This window comes from Diadema antillarum, unplaced genomic scaffold (genome assembly GCF_040938485.1).
Source record: "Diadema antillarum isolate AM-2024a unplaced genomic scaffold, OU_Dant_1.0 seq00000156_RagTag, whole genome shotgun sequence".
Lineage (NCBI taxonomy): Eukaryota > Metazoa > Echinodermata > Echinoidea > Diadematoida > Diadematidae > Diadema > Diadema antillarum.
The window spans coordinates 635,549-650,515 of record NW_027271228.1 but is presented as its reverse complement, the minus strand read 5'-3'; the positions used below and the strand labels follow the sequence as shown (position 1 = coordinate 650,515).

At 38.8% G+C, this 14,967-nt stretch overlaps 1 protein-coding gene across 1 annotated transcript; it reads left to right on the top strand.

The window, feature by feature from the left end:
- Positions 1-159: 159 nt before the first annotated feature.
- Positions 160-14,013, top strand: LOC139727831 (uncharacterized). The gene is made up of 12 exons (XM_071638804.1): positions 160-286; positions 3,427-3,613; positions 4,584-4,655; positions 5,314-5,390; positions 6,214-6,267; positions 6,873-6,961; positions 7,546-7,668; positions 8,677-8,757; positions 9,503-9,641; positions 11,347-11,429; positions 12,153-12,249; positions 13,834-14,013. Exons 1-12 carry the CDS (start codon positions 209-211, stop codon positions 14,011-14,013), a joined length of 1,260 nt encoding a protein of 419 aa, XP_071494905.1. The 5' UTR covers positions 160-208.
- Positions 14,014-14,967: the final 954 nt, after the last annotated feature.

The window sequence follows — 14,967 nt, the reverse complement described above, 5'->3', positions numbered from 1 at the left end:
CGGAGCACACTACGCGATCGATGCGGCGCCAGGCCAGGGTGGTCCGGTCGGGGAGCTCATCTTACACGGGCCGTGCCCCGCTGGCTGGGGCGGCACGGACTCGACCGATCGCTCCGATCCTGAAGTTACGCCTTCTTGATGTGTAACAAAGACGCTACGCTGGTGCTGATCGTTTCCCTTGTTTTCTCGCAGGAGCCGCTCTGCAGATATGCCTGTACCAGCTGCTAGGAAACGCAAAGATAAAGAAAAGACAACAAGCCAGCGGGCTAGAGATGAAGGAAATGGAGTAAGTAAACATTAGCAGGTAGTTGCACTATTCGTAAGTAAATGATTTTAATCTTCAGGAGTGTTAACTCAAGCCATTGGCTTTGCGTGATACTATTTCTAATAGTCCCATTCCTTGTAATCCGTGCTCGTGGTGCTTTACTCCGCTCCGAAGCTCGGAGTCATGTCGGAATGCCTTGCCGGAACATATAACTTTGTTAGTGGTCTTGTCAACAACTGAAAAATTCAAAAAATATATTGAAAAATATTGGTGGGAGCATCATTTTGATCTCCTATGACTCCACTACTGCGCTTGACCGAAAGATCGGTCTGTATCTGTCCGTCGGGGAATGTTGCGGAGACTTCGTCTGGCTTCACGGATCCCCTCCGTATACATATCTAATGGTAAAATACAAAAGAGTCCTCCGGACAGACGGATCTTTCTGTCTACTACTGCCCATGTCGTACTCAGTTAAGTACAGCTTCTTCTTCTTCTTCTTCTTTGTTTGAATTCCTCCAGTCAGGAAACTCTTCTGACCCGGCCAAGCGCGAAAAATTAGTCGCGCGAAAATATCCAACAGTAGTCACAAGGTCACAGGATAACAACAGGCTAACAACGGGATAACAGTTAATAGAACTACATAGCTGTACGTTTGTTATGTATGTCGAAAAGAAAGCTCAGAGATGCATTATGAAACAGAGAGGGGTTTTTTCCAGTCAGAGAGGGAGATAGTGGAGTTGCAGCAGGATCCAAGAAGAGTGAGTCTGGTGAAGCATTCGGGTGGTGTTGCAGTTTTGGTGAGGTGTGTTTTCCATTGCTTTGGCCACTTGGTGAGGAAGCTGTCTCTAAGGGTTTGGTACAGTGAGCATTTGCCCACCAGGTGGGTCACTGTTTCATCAGTGTAGCCACAGAGGCATCCTGGGCTTGTTTAGCTCCTTATGGTGTGAAGGCGAGAGTTGGTTGGGTATACCCCGCTGCCTACACAGGCCTACACAGGCCAAACAAGAAGCAGTGATCGGGAATTACAGGCCAACGGCAATGCCTTCTTCCTGTACCAGATGATGATGATGATGTCATATGATAATGCAATACAATGACGGTAACAATTAAATTACACATTAGTAACTAACATAAAAGTAAACTGTACCGTATACCCAGTTACTACAAGTTAGTTTATAGTAGGCCCTTGGTGGCAGAGGAGGCACATAAAGGCAGGGTAAAAATGGTATAGAATCTAGACAATCACGGTTTTGCATGCAAAAGGGAATAAAGGTCCTGTTATTTTACGTAGATAGTGTTAGGGCTTAAATTTACCTTTAATTACAAATTGGGAACAGTGATTTAAAAAAAAATGTCTGGATATGAGTATTAATGACATTTAATGCATACTGTAAAACACGATAAGATTTTCGCGGCATGAGATTTTTTCGAATGGGAGCAGACAGCCTTATTTGCAGCATGAAATTTTCACGAGTTGCCTCTAACATTTAATGCATATTACTAGTGTATGTAAATGATCTTTAGCGCGCATTTTGATTTTGCAAAACTCGGCTCTCGCAAAATTCACGAAATTAAAATGCACGCAATTATTCCTCGTTTTACAGTATGTGTAGGTCTGTTTTACCACAAAACATCCCGTCATATAGAATCTTCACGATATTCAAAAAGTCTAAAATGTCTAAAAAGTCTAAAATTTACCATATCTGTATTTTTCTCAATAAACCGTAACTGTAGATGGTCTGGTTTGGAAACATTTGTTCACATTTTGTATATTTAACAGTACTTAACATTGATTTTACTGATTTACATTTTTACAGTGGATGTTTCTATCCCTAATCGCTTTTTAGAACTATTTTAAGGCACTAATGCTGGGTTTTTGTTTCATTTGCAAAAGGTAAATTATGCCTTTAATATAGCCTAACCGCACCAGCACCTCGGTGTAAAATTTATAGGCAGCTGGCAATGTGTATTTTTTATTAAATCTCTGCTACGCACTCAGTGGAGTGACTGAAACACAGTGGATAGTATACTAATGATGCACAGGATAGAGTGTGTTAGTGAAGGTGCGGCGCGCTCGAGAGTATTGACAATGGTGCGACATGCACGAGGCGCAGCCGAGTGCATGTTTGCAACCGTTGTCAATACTCGAGAGTGAGCCGCACCTTCACTAACGCCACGAAATAATCCTGTGCATCATTAGTTTTATAAAATGGGTCGAAAACTAACAGCATTATTCACGTACCTTTGTGGGTCAATACCAGTCAGCTACATGTAGCACTCGCTCAAAAGTAAAGATGCCAGAAGATGTTCGTCCCAAACATTTACGCACGTCGCACTCGGAAATCCCGCACACTCACCTAGTACTGTACGTACGTATAAGAGTATACGTACGCCACGTACTGTTATGCACAAGAAAGGCCGCCGGCTGTTGTGGCAGCCCGCGGCCCGAACTAGAAGTTGTTTACAGGATTGACAGCGCGTATAGTAGCGCGTGACGCACTTGTAACAACTGATTGAGTGCGCACTGCTAGTGTAAAACATTGTGACGTACGTCAGGCCAGGGAGGTGGAAGAGAGACTCTTCTTAGTGCTTACCTGAAGAAAATAATGCACGCACACGTGACTCATTTCAGCGCTTCCAATTGGCTACATTCTTGAACCCATTTTATAATATAATATAGGCTGTAGCTGTAGGCTGTAACTATTGCATTTCAATGACGGAACCAGAGACCAGAGAAGTGGAGAACCATCGCGTAATACTAGTATTAGATTACTGGTACTAATAGTAATAGTCCCATTTGTTGTAATCCATGCTTTACTCTGCAGCTCCGAAGCCTAATAACCTAATGATGCGTGAAGATAAATGCTCTATGTGCAGGATAATGGTAGTCATTTTGTTTTCTTCTCATGCCTTTTATGGTTCATCCGACACCGAGAGCACACTAGGCGATGCGTGAGCTACTGATAACCTCGGCACGGGGCGCTGTAACCAGTAACGTGTTGGGATCGCTGGTGCAGTTAAACCACTGATTGATTACCAGCTTCAAATGAATGGTCTTGTCTGACCTGACATGATCAGCTGTTCACAGTTCAGTTACTTAATAATCCAATTTTCATTTACCCAATCATTAACATGATTAAGATTTGGCTTCATTCATGTAGGTGGTAGATGCTTCTGCAGGTGATTCTTCTATCACGGAGGAACTTTCCTCTTGCTCACGTTCAGCATTGACAGAGTGTGCCTGTCGATGTCTACATTCCCTCAAGTGGTTGCTATTTCTTCTCATCCTACCAGCAATTCTCAACCATGCCTCACTCTATAAGGAAGCAGAGCATCTCAAACCAGAAGGTAAAGTGGATTCCCTCTAAAAAAATTTTTTACAAGAAACCAGAGATAGATCTAGAGCTCACAAAAAACAAAAAAAAAATTGACTATCCCAAGGATCGAGACACAGAGGTACAAAATGCTTGCTGTTACTGTGTTAGAATATTCTAAACATTTATTAGACTTTAAGTTTGTAATGATAAAAGTTTCAAATTACTGGGAGTATAAAGATATCCATTAACAGATGCTGGAAAAATGATCATGAGCTCATCAAAGAAATCTCTGCACCAGGACATTTTCCAGTCATTTTGAAGAAGAAACCAAATCTGGAATTGTATACAGAGGCACAGTGACAGCATACATACATCCAGTACCAACCACTTATGGTACATTATGGGTACCATAGGTGAAATAAACAGAAAAAAATGATAATCAAAATGTGCTAACAATAACATACACAGCACAAAATAAGTCTCCATAGTTCCTGGATTATTCTGTATGTCAACAGCATTGGTAAAAGTTGATTTTGTAAACCTTGTTCTTTGATCTGAACTGATCTCTAGATGTAAGTATTTACACACAGCCAAAGAATCTTGACTGGAGTTGACCATTATGGATGAGCATACCCTTCAATGCACATACTCGCTGATTGGTGCTATTCTTGGTTTTCAAATGTACCCCAGTGGGCAGCGAATGAATTCAGCCACCCATGAATCCACATGCTACTGGGTCTTTTATAATTAGCGGTTACAAATCTACTAGTTCCCATTTCTTGAAGAAACTGAAAAATTTATGCAAGTTTTTTATTATGTATTAGTTTGCAACATTGATACATAATATTAAAAAGCAAATCAAGTAATCCAATCTGTTGCCTTTCCTAGATTCTTAAGAGCAAATAAAGTTCCAACATGAGAAAGCATTTAGATGTAAACAATGTCATCCTGTCCATTGTGCAGTAACAAATGCCAACTGTCATGTACTTGTCACTTTAAAGGGGAACTGGTCTCAGTGGGTCCAACAGACCACAAGATGTTTATCAGCTGCACTGGTGAAGGGAAGCCAACAGGTAATTCTATGGTTCACATTATTATGGCCCTCATTTGCAGCTATTGTTCAGTGTTTGTGAAAAACAATATTTTGCACTGTAAATTTATCACAGTTATCTGTAAATGGCCACGAAGTGAGATATCTGCCTGACCAAGTTTAAGTTTTGATCCTAGAAAGAGTGGAAGATACCTCAAGCATGCTAAAAATCAAACAGAAAACACAAACAGCTACACAGCATTCAAGAATACTTTAAATCTCTCAATACTGCAGTAATTTGTGCATAGTTGGATCCCAGATTCCAAAGTGTAGTTTTCTTTTGATCCACTCTGGAATGGCCCATACAAAAGAAATACTATTTTTACATTGTTTAATTAGCAGAATGATGAATGCAAGCAGAAGTTGTGTCCCTAACTTTTTAAACATTTTCTTGGCAAATTATATATTTCTAAAGACATCAATATAGTTCTTTGAGAGCCATTAAGAACTTCACATTTGTCCTTTTCATTTAGTCTTTATTTATTCAAGACTGAATTATCCAATAAACACAATGCTGAAGATGGAGATAATGATATAAGTTTGCTAAAAGTTCACTTCATGATGTCTAGAATATACACCATCAGTGTCACATTTTGCCCTTCAATGAGTAACATTGTTTGAATGCTTTTGTGTGTATTCAGTCGTCTTAGATGCACCAACTGGCATGTCATCAGATGTGTGGTGTTTGGTGCAACCAAGGATAGCAAAACTTACCCGGGTGAGTGAGCTAGTAGTCTTTTTCTTAGATATTCCCACCATATTGTCAGATATCCAGTTCAGGTTTAATTTTTGTTATCAGCTTCTCTCTCCCTTATTTTGACTGTATTACATCCAGTTGAGTGTACCTCTAGAGAAACTGCACAATATAGATATATGATTATCATTATCATTATTATCATCATTACTGGTAAATTCTAATCAATTCCTGTACCTTCTTCTGTGGTGTGTATTTATGAAAAGTCTTTTATTTATTGCCTTATGATGATGTCTGACTTTGGTTGAAATACTGAACAGTAGGGAAATGTCATAACATATAAATTTTTGGCTTTGAATAAACATCAAGCTTTCACTGTTAAGTCAGATTGCTTTTTTGATAGTGTCTCATCTTGAATGTCTGCAGCTTTGTCAGAGTAAAGTTTCTGATATGCAAACTTATTCGCTTTTCTCTTCTTCTTTTTTTTTTTTGCTATAAGAATTGCCATATTCTTTATTGCTATAATTTTTGTGCACTAGTATGTTACTCTTCACGATGCCAAATCAAATATATACGTATGTATGTATGTTCATATTTGCTGAATATAAATGTCATTGAATTTGAAATCTTCATACAAGAAGACTGCAACAGGCATTTGGAGTTTTGATAGGTGTTGCTTAGATTTAGTGTATTTCTCTCTGAGCACCTTGATGCCCTTCCTGTCTTCCCTTGATTAGAAAGAGATATGTATGTAAATGTCACCAAAATGACCTTTATTTTAATAATGTGTTTGTTATTTTTGTAATTTGTTTGTGAAATCAATTAGCAATGTTTGTTTTGTGGACAGGTGTGCTCCTACGATAGGACAGGGATTGGCTTCAGCAGCTCATATCCACATCAGGTAAATGGAAAGCAATTTAAGCTTTTTTCTGATGACGGCAGAACTTGAAAGAGTGGTTGAAGATAATGTCAAGAACTACTACATGGCAATGGAATGACAAATTTATGTTCAAAGTTTGTGTGCAAAGTACCTAGAAAAGTTGTAAAAACTACTCTGTAACTTTTACTGCATTCAGATGCCTTGCAGTGGTTTACTACTTGCGTATAACATTAGATATTGACTCTTTATTATCAATGATGGCTGTCGCAAACTACATCTATGAGACATAATTGTCATGAGTGTATAAACATGTATTCTGATGTGAAAAAGACTACACATTTCAGCCAAATGATCTTTCCAAATTAAATCTTTCAAAACCATACTCTCCACTTTAGCTTCCTTTCTGCTGACATGTAGGCACAAGGCATTAAGGTGGACTGTCTGGTTCTAGTTGGGAGCTATGGGAGTCTTTAATTCTCTTCGGCAGATCTTCCGTTATCCACATTTTGGTACCCTTCTGATTTCTTGCCACAGAGGGACAAATGCTTGTACTCCTGTTTACTGATCATTGTCATGGACAGGAAGTTTGATGCTACTTTTGATATGGTATGTCTGCTCATTTACAGCGTCCAGGCTTTGACGACAGTCCCCCTGGCCCAATGTCCAGTGATGTGGCCTCCATGCTGACCAAAGGGCAGGAAAGTACGACAGAAAGGTCAGTTGTACAAAGAACCTGTCTACCCTTGGATTGCCATCATGGTTGTTGATTTTTCTTAATACTCACTGTACAGGCTCACTGTACCCCACCCTTGGTTTAATTGGTGTTTTCATTGTCTGGAGCACCTACTAAACTGCACCCTGCTACCAGAACCCTGTACATCACATGATCTCCACGATTATAACCCACGTGCCAGAGCCTGTGTTCTGCAGTGGCTGGGAAAAGTGTAGCGACACGAGAGAAGAAGATTGTCTGGGTCATCCACAACTGAAATTGTAGCATTGTAGACAAAAAGATGAAATGATATAAATGTATGTAATATACACTTGCATGGTAGGGCCTATATGTTACATATATATATATATATATATATATATATATTTGTATCTATATACGTGTATGATTTATATGCATGTATGTGTGAGGTTTATGTAAATGCATGAATTTCACATCACAAGCGCAAAGTGGGAAGTCCCTGGAATCACTGATATCTTTTATTTTTGTCTTATGCATCTGATTATAAGTGCTTTGAAATGTTTGGTAATTTTGTGTGGATGTTCTCATTTATGTATGTGTGTTAGGATGGTAGAGGACCTGCATACACTGATCCATTCCAACCAGTCATACAGTGGGCTGCCATACATCCTGGTGGGATCTGAGCTTGGGGCTGTCAATGCCATGTTCTATGCACAGATGTTTGAAAGGTAACTGCTCAACACCAGTCTGCTGAAATTTGTTTTCACGGATTACTCAGCAGTCTGATGGCATTTGTGATGAAAAGGGAGTTGTTGCAGGTTATGTTATTTTAAAGACTTGATTAAACTACGTGAATATCATTCTATTAACGGAAAACTAATAATGGCCAAATTGTACGAAAATGAAAGGACTGCTAATGATAGAACAGAGTAGATATTAATGGTACTGAAATTCATAACTCTTAAGCTGAAAGAAACAAGTTCCCCTCAAGTCTGCAGTGATATTACTGAATTAATCTTTTCTGTCTAAGCACATCTCCTGCAGTGTGTGCTTGACAGAGAGGTTCTATGCTTTATGACTCCTGTGTAATAAGATGTTAGTAATCTGATTATGATTTGCTATTATATCATTTTATTTTATTTCTTTATATGTCCAAAGTATGTATAGAAACATGGTATTGAGATTTTGGTTTTGTCACACTTTCACTATGGACACATATTAACAACATATAAAAAACAAATTACATTACATTACACTACATCTTGTATGATAAACTGTGATGAACTATTTTGTAGATTTAAATCTGATTTCAGATTCTTTTTCTCAAGTCTACACACATTTTGCTGTTTCCACGTGTAAAAGTCACCTGTAAATTTTGATTTCCGATTTTCTTCAACAAACCTCAATATCATCCCTGTGCAAAAGAAATGCTTTTGCAAGTTGATATTATGCCATCTTGAATTTGCCGCAATAAGAATGTTTGTTTTGCCAATTCTTTTAAAAACTAGCCACGAGTACCAACTATTTTATAACCTGTCATGTTACAACAACAACAACAGAAATGATAATAATGATAATCTCTTAAATTAATGCTCTGGTTATGATTAAGAACTTATTTTATATTGACCTATTCCAAGTACTTGTGAAGACTAATATACTCTTATCTGTAAAGCAGTTGTCCTGCTGCAATTGATATGTAGCTTCACATATTTCTTACTCCTCTCTTTGTGTTCCAGTGAAGTGAGTGATATAGTGCTGATTGACCCCTTGGTGGATGGAATGTTTGAGATTGACGATGCCATCTGGGAACAGTTCTGGTGAGCCAAAAGATTTTTTTTTTTTTTTTCGTATAAAGTACCAGGAGTCATTTACCTTTACAAATTTCTTTGGTGTTTCAAAGAGGGTTTCAGAGAGGACTTCATTTGAATATTTTAATGATGCTTGTTGTATTTTGACACCCCTCATTAGAAATCATAGTCATCATAACCCTTATAAACAGATGTTCTGAAGGCAGTACGTAGGAGTTACGATTTTGTCCGTCAATCATTTGGCCTCACAAACACTTTTATAGTGAACTACCTGTATGTCCACTATTTTCAAACTTCAAATGCTTTATGATATACTATACATGATGGACTCGAGTAAAAGATATGGCTTTACAACTAGTTGTGTTTCAAGGGCTAAGCATTGTCATGCAGAAGACATTATGAATAGGATTTAATGAAGCAAAATTCTCCCATAGCTTCTGTGCAGTAGTGAGAGATGTTTCTCCCGTTGTTTGTTTGTTAATTTGTTTCGTTTGTTTGTTAATTTGTTTCGTTTGTTTGTTTGTGTTTGTTTTTGTGTTTGTTTGTTTGTCTTTTGTGTTTTGTGGGTTTTTTGTGGGGGTTTTTGTGGGTTTTTTTTTTTTTTTTTTTTTTTTTTTGGGGGGGGGGGCTTTGTTGGGCTAGTAACTGGGGAAAGGGTTTGTATTGTGGAACCATTATCCATCATGATGACTTAACATTATGAATCTGTATTGACATACTTTTTATCTTCTTCTTTTTAATATCATGAATGTAGGTATGGACACCTTGTGCCAACACTACAGTCTCTTCAGCTCTCAGCTGCTATTGGCCTGACACGTCTTGGTCTCATGTTGGGACTGGTTGAGCAGCCAATCAAAGGAGAGGTTATATCTGAAACAGTGCAAGCCAGACAAGTAAGGAAGCAGGATTCAGAATATTGCTGTGCTGCTATCGTAACATTTGTAAAGCTAGTGAAAGATGAAATGATAGATTTTTCTTCAGCACTACCATGGACAGTATCAGTCTCTGTATTCAGGTGATAGTTTTATTGAAAGAAAATGTTGACACCATGTGGAAAAAAACAAAAACAAAAATGAGTGCCAACTATTGTTGATACAACACACAAAGTCTAGATGCACCATATCATAATCCCAGAAGGTTATTGTTGGGAAGATGTGGAGGGAATTATATTGCGTTTGATTTTTTCAAGGTGTTTCTTTATTATACCCCCGCCAAACGAAGTGTGAAGGGGGTATATAGGAATCAACGGACGGTCGGACGGTCGGGCGGTCGGGCGGTCGGTCCGTTGCAAATCTTGCGTCGCGAACTACTTCCTCAGTTTTCAACCGATTCCCATAAAACTTGGCACAGATGACAGTACCCAAAAGTACGTTGCCATGGTAACGGCATATTATGGGCAAAAATGGGTACAAATCTTGCGTCGCGAACTCCTCCCACAGTTTTTGATCAATTTTTATGAAATTAGCTACAGATGTTCATCTTAATATGTTAATGTGCAAGACACATATTTCCGCAGTGGCAAAAAGTGCGTTGCCATGGTAACGGCATGTTATTGGTAAAATATAGGGCAAAATGCTTCATGGCAAAACTGCTTCATCAGTGTTCTTCCAATTCTCATGGAATTCATATTGAATGTTTGTCTTAGGATATAGGTCAGCATGACACATTTCTTGACAGTGACAAAAAGTATGTTGCCATGGTAACAGCTCACATATTATGAGCCAAAATGATGGAAAATTTTGTGTTGCAAACTACTTTCTCAGTTTTTGCCCAATTTCCATGAAACTTGGTACAGATGTGTGCCTTTGGTTGTAGATGTGCAAGACGCATTTTTCGACAGTACCCGAAAGTACATTGCCATGGTAACGGCATATTAATGGCAGAAGATCAAGGAAAGATCTTGCGGATTTAACTACTTCCTCAGTTTTTTGACCAAAGCTTATGAAATGTTGTTTTGACCAAAGCGTTTGGCGGGGGTATAACCAGTCGCTGTAGCGACATTTCTAGTTAGATTCTTATATGTGTAATGATGAACTCTTTTCAGTGTGAGTGTTGTGATCCTAGATATTGTGTACCATGCTTTGAAACACACTCTGAGACATGGTAAGGTAAATTCTCTTATCTTCCCAGCTGCATGAATGGGTATACAGTGACAACTTCAGCATTACTGTCACTGCATTTTACCATACATTCTTGTTTATGTGGTCATGAAGGTTGCTGCCTTCTTGTAATGCTCCTCAGGGAGTTACGTGAATGTGTTTCAAATGTGCATTTAATTTTAGTTGTCTATGATGCATTGAAATACTTCTAGCACCACAATGCTGTGGACAGATGCCCTTAAAACCCAAGCAAGCAAGCAAGCAAACAGACAAACAGCTTGTGTTATGATAGTTATCATTGGTTGAAGCTGTAGTAGTAGCAGTATCATCACCAACAGCAGAAGCAGCAGCCATACTAGTGCAGTTTCCAAGTTTTAAAACAAATCAGTCAAGATGGCAAAATGTAGCAACTTTTAAAAACCTTGAACTGTGCCACAATAACTGTGCAATGGTGTTTCTGTCATGCAACATTTTTCGTGTTTTGTGTGTGTTTTTTTAGAAACATTTAATGTGCCTTCCCCGACATCTGAAAGCTGCTGTAGAAGAACATTTTTTTGCCAACCAGAGTCTGTCACAGATGAAGTGAGTATAATGGACAAAGCCTCTCTCACAATATATAGCTGGTCCTCCCGTCTGTATTATTGATTTCTGTTCTCACTTCCCCATCTTTGTGTGTTGTCTTAAGCTGTGTCTTCATCAGTCTTGAAATAGACTTTCTTGAGATGACTACCTGAATATTTTTTTTCTCTCTTTGTTAAGTCACAGCCCAAGTAAAGTTGCCACAAATAGAAATTAAGATTGGTGATAGTGCAGACACTTGGTTACTTTAAATATGTCTTTTCCTCCAACACAGCTTGCTTCTGCTAGAGTTTGTCATGACATCTTGATAATGTTATGAAGAGAACGCATTTCAGTGTTGTTCACAAAGCTAAGCTCTTTTGCTATAAAACTTGATATAGTTTATCAACTGCAATGTATGGCACCTACTAGATGGGGCAAAATATACCATACAAGATGTATGCTATTTAATGTCCAATGTTTGGTGTTTAGCCATTAGAGGCCATTAGAGGCCATTAGAGGATTAAGATGTGTATGTGTTGAAAATTGTTTCCATAAATTGAAAAATTCTGGCTGGCAAGTGTACACAACTGGTGCACAAACAGAATTATTGAAGCCCTAAAAGAATTTGTTTCTTTTTTTTCCACCGGAAATAACCATAATTGTGGTATTTGATCAGAATGTTTGATGATATTGGATGTGATGAGGTTGCAATGCCCTTTCATACACTCCCTGTGTTTTCAACAGAACGGCGTACACAGTGAAACCATTCCCTCAGAATGTGAGTGTGACGGTCATCACAGGGAACTATTATGATGAAGAGCTACCCAGTCCACTTAACAAGGTGAGCTGAAAGTGACACAGTGCCTACTACATTCCTCACATTCCTATGGCATTGACATATTTAGAATATTAATAACAATGTGAAATATTAAAAAAAAAAAGTTGATGGAACTCTATCAACTGACAGAAAACAAAAAAATAAGGTATACAAATTTGTTTTGTAAGCTTGTGATACCTTTTCACTGATTTGTGATTGATATTACAAGTACTATTTAATGCAGATGTCACTTTTGCAAAATAAAATCAATCAACCGATCAGCCAATCAGTCAATCATTCGATCAATCAATCGATTGGTCAATCACAGTGTCATAAACACATTTTCTTTTGTGCCAATTGCTTATTAAACAGTTAATATTTGTGCATGTGTTAATGATATACAAATGATGCACAGGATAGAGTGCGTTAGTGGAGATGTAGCCAACTCGAGGGTATGTACAATTGTGAAACATGCATGAGGCGAAGCCGAGTGCATGTTGCACTACATTGTAAATACCCGAGAGTGAGCTGCATCTCCACTAACGCCACGAAATAATCCTGTGCATCATTTGTTTTATAAAATGGGTCGAAAACTAACAGCATTTTTCACGTACCTTTGTGGGTCAATACCAGTCAGCTACATGTAGCACTAGCTCAAGTCCAAAAGTCAAGATGTCCGAAGATGTTCGTCCCAAACATATTCCGCACGTCGCACTCGGAAATCCCGCACATAAAAGTACTGTGAGCATGTACGTATAAGAGTATACGTACGCCACATGTATCCACAAGAAAGGCCGGCTGGCAGCCTGAACTAGAAGTTGTTTACAGGATTGACAGCGCGTATAGTAGCGCGCGACGCATTTGTAACAACTGATTGAGTGCGCACTGCTAGTGTAAACATTGTGAGTCAGGCCGTGCATGTTAGTGAGAAATTAATGCACGCACACGTGACTCATTTCAGCGCTTCCAATTGGCTACATTCTTGAACCCATTTTATAATACATTCTATTCAACCTCATTTCTGAAAGCAAAGCATTTTCCTTTTCTATTTCCCTGCCATGTCAATGTCCTAAAATTTTAACTGTGGATGGCAATGTGGTGTCAGAAGAGGATGATGTATGTAAAGCATTAGGTGAAACTCATTTTACAGCAGTAAAAAAATTACTTCTTCAAATCAGTTCTTCAAATGAGTATTTTTTTCATTTTTCGTACATTTTCTGCAATTGCTTGAATCTTGTAGATGCTGCCAAATCTGGATATTTGATTCCCACTCTCTCATTTGCTCATGAGTGGGAATGTTCTGACGTAGTTTACCAAAATCGGAATGAGGTGATTTTTGTACAAGGCATTTCTAAGGTATTGCTAATGTCTGATGTTACCTCTCTTTATCCTTTCTTCCCTTCACCCCACCCCCCCCCCCCCCCCCCCTCTCTCTCTCTCTCTCTCTCTCTCTTTCCATCCCTTGGTCCTTTTACCCCTTTCTTTTTGGCTGCTCACCACCTTCTAACCCTCCTCTCTCTCCTTCCCTCCTTCCCTCTCCCTCTCCATCCCTCCTTCCCTCTCCCTCTCCATCCCTCCTTCCTACCTTCCTCCTCTCCCTCTGACTAGGTTTGGGCCAAAGCTACGCAGCGGCTGGTCTCCTCAGTGCACCCCTCAGCCAAACACCTCCTCATCAATGGGGCTGACCATCACATGCTGTACCGCAATCCTAATGCCATTGTAGAGCCCATCAAGAAACTTATCAGGCACTGGAGGCAAAGGAATAATAAGATGGCCAAAGGAACATGACACTAGTCTATACCTTTTCTTCTTTTTTTTTTTCATTTATCATTAGTTCTGTAAATTTTTTAGTTGTCACAAGGCGGGTTCAAAGCCCTTTCCAGTGCTTTCCTAAAGATTTGAGGGGCTCTGACTGAGACAGGGAGACAAAGCAGATGTTATTCCTTGTACCTGCATGGATGTTCGACCAATGTCAATACTGAAATAAGAAAAAAACAAGTGGATACAAAAGCTTGATAAAAACTCCTGTTTTGAACTGCTCAGAACTCTTATTTCACTGTGGTCCCTGTAGATGGATACCGGTACATTCTCAGTTCCATGACATTTACTCCTGTAACAATTGCTCCCATGAAATATCTGCACACAGGGCCAAATATAAGTTCTACCCACAAGCATAACCCTAACCCTAATCTTATTCCTCACTTCAAACTAAATCTAAAACCCTTTCACAACCCTAACCCTAACCCTAACCCTAACCCTAACCTTAAGTCCTTGGAAAAAATAAGACCGGAGCTATTGTCTCAGGAGCAAATGTCGTGTCACCACATTCTCAAGCAGTAAGTGGGCAATTAACCATTTTGATATTTGCTGTCCAATAGAAATACACCTTGAGTGTACACAGAAATACCCTTTTGTCAATTATTGGTATCAGGATGTAACTATCACGGTAACAAATGAGATTTTTTATCAAAACATGGTTTGAGCTAACATGACTTTAGCCAGTATCTTGCAAAATGAACCAATGGAATTAGTACTGTAAAATTAGATATTCAGATGTTAAAGGATGTGATTTACATGTTGATGTGGCCATGACAAGAATCAGTATCAGTGTATGTTTTCCAACAGGGATGCATTTCAAGATATTCTTTTTTTTTTTTTTTTACCATGACAAGGTGAGGAATGATTGGTTCTCGGGAGTTTCTTTTTTTTTTCACTGAGACTTCATTTCAGCATTGTCTTCTC

Coding starts and splice junctions, on each gene's coding strand:
- LOC139727831 (XM_071638804.1), top strand. CDS start 209: ATGCCTGTACCAGCTGCTAGGAAACGCAAAGATAAAGAAAAGACAACA. Junction 4,656..5,313: donor TGGTGAAGGGAAGCCAACAG/GTAATTCTATGG, acceptor GTGTGTATTCAG/TCGTCTTAGATGCACCAACT. Junction 6,962..7,545: donor CAGGAAAGTACGACAGAAAG/GTCAGTTGTACA, acceptor TATGTGTGTTAG/GATGGTAGAGGACCTGCATA.